At 33.4% G+C, this 3,956-nt stretch overlaps 1 protein-coding gene across 1 annotated transcript in view; it reads left to right on the top strand.

The window, feature by feature from the left end:
- Positions 1–1,772: 1,772 nt before the first annotated feature.
- LOC106475751 (epidermal retinol dehydrogenase 2-like) overlaps positions 1,773–3,956 on the top strand; it is a 10,181-nt gene continuing 7,997 nt past the window's right edge. Inside the window, exon 1 of the mRNA XM_013936427.2 lies at positions 1,773–2,631. Coding sequence (XP_013791881.1) covers positions 2,161–2,631 — 471 coding nt within the window. The 5' untranslated portion in view covers positions 1,773–2,160. The remainder of the gene's footprint in view (positions 2,632–3,956) is intronic.

The raw sequence follows: 3,956 nt of genomic DNA, 5'->3' as shown, positions 1-3,956 counted from the left end.
TTTTTCATTTATTTATTATCATTTATCCAAGTTTTTCTTTTCTCGTCTTGCGGAACAAGATCATTCTAAAATTGGTGATTACGGTGTGTAAATATTGTTTAAACCAAATAACAATTCTAAATTAACTGTTTGGTCAAAAATCAAGAGACAATAAGCGCCATCAGCCAATCAGTATCGATAGCATTGTTGACTGAAGTTGCTAAGACACGAATACAGTTGTGGCAGCAATTTTTCAAAACTCGAAACAGGCAGCCACTACATCTCAGAGTCGAGGTGGAGTGAAAAGCGAGGCAAAAGAAAAATTAAAAAATCAGAAACTTCCCAAAATTTATTTATCTAAAAAGGTGAGAGATACATGTTGTTGTTTTTTGTTTTGTTTCAGTAGTCTAGTTAAACGTCAATAAAGGGCGGTAAACGGGGCCCAAATTATTTTTTGATAAAGAGGTCGTAACATGCTATGTACGCTGCTTTTCCCTAATAGAAATTTTCTATCGCTATCTCCTTTCATTCTCATGTTTAATTAATCTTAAGTGTCGATTTAATTGAAAATAAAGTAAGATATATTTACAAAGCAATAAAAAATAACTATGAAAAATGAACAACTTAATAAATTATATTATTCTGGCCTATTTTTATAAGCGTACTTTCTTACCGCTTTAACTAACTTCCCATGCAGTCAATGATTCAAATTTTTCCATGGTAAGCAACGAATATCCACACTTCCTGGCCCTGACACGAAAAGAAACTGGCCGTGGGATAGTATATATATATATAGATATACATATACAGTTCGTAACTAATGACGTCACATACAGAAATACGTGATGTTATCTTAAATAAATAACTATTCTCTATTTTTTCTTCAATTAGAATGTATTAATGTTACGTATTATACGACGACGTGTGCCATAATATAGTTTCTCATAATTAAAAATACTAACGGGCAGTTCATTTAGATGTAATTTATAAAAAGTATGATTATTTATAATCTTGTATTTCATACCTTGGTGAAAGGACGAGTAAAGTGATTAGTACGACTTATATCATCTAGTTGAATCTAGAGCATTTATAAATATCTTTTTTCTTATAAAATTCATAAAATCGGTGGGACAAAAGCTCTCAGTGGTTTCGCTATTTCATTCTCTAGTTTTTGCGATAATTGAAGTTCAATGGGTTTACATATTACTACGTGCAAAGCTATTGCATTACTATGAAATTATTAAGTGCGTCTTGTTACTTCTAACTTTAGTCGACACTTTCATTATTTTTTATTTGAAATGTAGCTGATCGTCACTATATAGTTGTGAAGACACTTTTAATTTGCTTCCTTTGTTCGTTTCAGAATTCGCACAGGCCTACACAAGAGCTATCTGAGTACCCATTTTGAGACCTCAAGGTTTATAAAGCATTACAGCTGGTTACTGCATACTGCTTTATCTAGCACAGTTTTCTTAGCCGATCTGCTTAGTCTCTGATCAGTATGTAACTTGATTACTCTTAGTCGTGGGTAGACCGAGGTTACTTCTAAGTAAGCAATTCGTAATACATATTGTGCTATAGATTATAGGTAGTGATATTTCACACAAAAATAATTAACATAGTTACTATCTTCTTTTCATTACAGCTGTTTAAAACTCAAGTTTTTTTTTCAATAATATTTTTGATGATACTCGACAGTTGATAATTAACCCTTAGATGGCAGCACATACAAATAGATGTGCATGTACCACGACTCTCTACTATATACGAGTCACGTGCTATACTTTCTGAACTTGATGAAAGGGAGGCTCTTACGGTTTCGGAGGCGTTGGCTTATTATTACAGAGAACTTTTTGTCACTATATATAGCCAGGCTAGTGAGCGTTTTTGTAATTTTTTTTTCTTTGAAATTTCAATGAAAAGTAAGTTTATTAATACATAAAAAAGTATTATAACGTGAGTCGTCTTTAGCTTTGAAGAACGCTTCGACTAGGCATATAGCTTGGTGGCACAAATATAGCACTTTTTACATGGTGTTGATGTTTCTATTATCAGTTTTGTAACTGCATCAAATTCGAGTCAGTTTTAGTCATTATTTGGCCAACATTTTTTGATATAGTTTCGATATTTTAAGAATTGATACTGACTGTTATTTGTTAAGAAATATTTGAATATCCTTCAATGATGGCTGATGTAGTTGCTGCTGTGTTGAAAGTTTTAACAACAATCGGTTTGATTCTTTATTACTGGCTTGAAGCTATTTTCTTGACTTTTGTGCCTAAAAGATTGCGTTACAAAGACATTAGTAAAGAAACTGTACTCATAACAGGCGGTGGTAGCGGAATTGGTCGTCTGTTAGCACTACGATTTGCTAAGTTGGGTACCAGAGTAGTATTGTGGGACATTAACCGTGAGGGATGCGAGGAAACAGAACGCCAAGTTCGCGAACTCGGAGGGCAAGCATATGTGTACGACTGTGACGTCTCCGACTGTAACAGCATCAATAAACGTGCTGCCCAAGTAAAGCAAGAAGTCGGAAGCATTACTATTTTGGTCAATAATGCCGGTATCGTAACAGGAAAACGATTTTTAGACTGCTCTGAGAAAGAAATTGTCAAGACCTTTGAAGTAAATGCCCTTTCTCACTTCTGGGTAAGCGTAATCATTTTGTACTGTAATTTTTAGTAATACTAGTAATAATTACAGAATCATATTTTCGGCTGAATTTCCTTGAAATATATATATATCCAGGAGTGAAATTCTCAAACAAATTAGAAGTACTCAGCTGTGTGAAGTGGACCTGTATCTTAAAAAGAAAAAGATATACGTTTAAACATAAAAAAAACAAAAAAAACGATAAAGCAGCTAAAATAAATCCCGGTACTGGTACCGCCTTAAAAAATAAGTTCCGGTACTCAGTACCGGTGAGTACTGGCAGAATTTCACCCTTGTTATTTAGCTATACATATATATATATAGTTTGTGCTTTATCTGCATATAATATATATTTTTAAGAATTGTAAATGAAGGAATATGGATGCTTAAATTAATGGAAATCTTCAACCTTCATCTGTCCTGTACTGGATATTTCTGACCTAAAAGAAACAAAACAGTTTGCTATGTACTAGGTAATTATTTTGAATTCGTGGTTTGCACTGTCGCTACTGTGTTGTAGTTTAAATAAATATATTTTTCTATCCTGTATATTTGATCAACTTTCATTTGAATATTTTTAAAGTAACACGACTGTATAAAAAAGAAGTGTAATTGCTTACTAGACAAAAAAAAAAGACACTTTGTTGTGTGACTTACGAATCTTTGAATCAACACATGCATATTTCTTCTATAAAAGAAATATTCATAAGATACGCTACACGATCACTTCTTTATTAGGCCTACTTTATTTTTCCAAGTATGTTAGTTAATAGTGGTTGTTATAAAGTTATTTCAAAAAGAAAAAAAGATGTGGTGAGGTTCAAATTTCGTTCAATGCTGTTAAGAAAAAAAAATTGCTAAAGAAATTTTCAACCTAAGCGTTACTTTATATGCATACAGGCTAAACGACCTGGTCAGAGACCGCAAAGGTTCGGGTAAAGCTTTCTTAATTTCAGATACTGACCACAGAGAAGGCAGCCATCTAACAGAAATCGCAGTCACAGTGGCTTTATCCAGCTTCTGAAACCAAATAACGTGATTGACTGTCAATTTATAACGCTGAGATACGGAAAGTGTTTTGCAGCGTCTCGGGTCGAATCTTGGGCCTTTAGATTCGTAGCCCAGAAGCTAACCATTAGACTTATGCCCTCCCTCCCCGATTAATAGATATACAGATGAGTAATCCAGATATTGTATATAAAGTTATGGAATTGTGTCCATAATATAAAATATTTTAAAATTCCGAGCTGAGATATGAGGGACTTGTTCAGAGGAATAATTGTGTTAACATATTGTTAGCGTCAGCGAAGTCACATGACTAG

Source organism: Limulus polyphemus, unplaced genomic scaffold, assembly GCF_000517525.1.
Source record: "Limulus polyphemus unplaced genomic scaffold, Limulus_polyphemus-2.1.2 Scaffold9103, whole genome shotgun sequence".
Taxonomy (NCBI): domain Eukaryota; kingdom Metazoa; phylum Arthropoda; class Merostomata; order Xiphosura; family Limulidae; genus Limulus; species Limulus polyphemus.
This window is presented reverse-complemented; position numbering and strand designations above follow the sequence as displayed.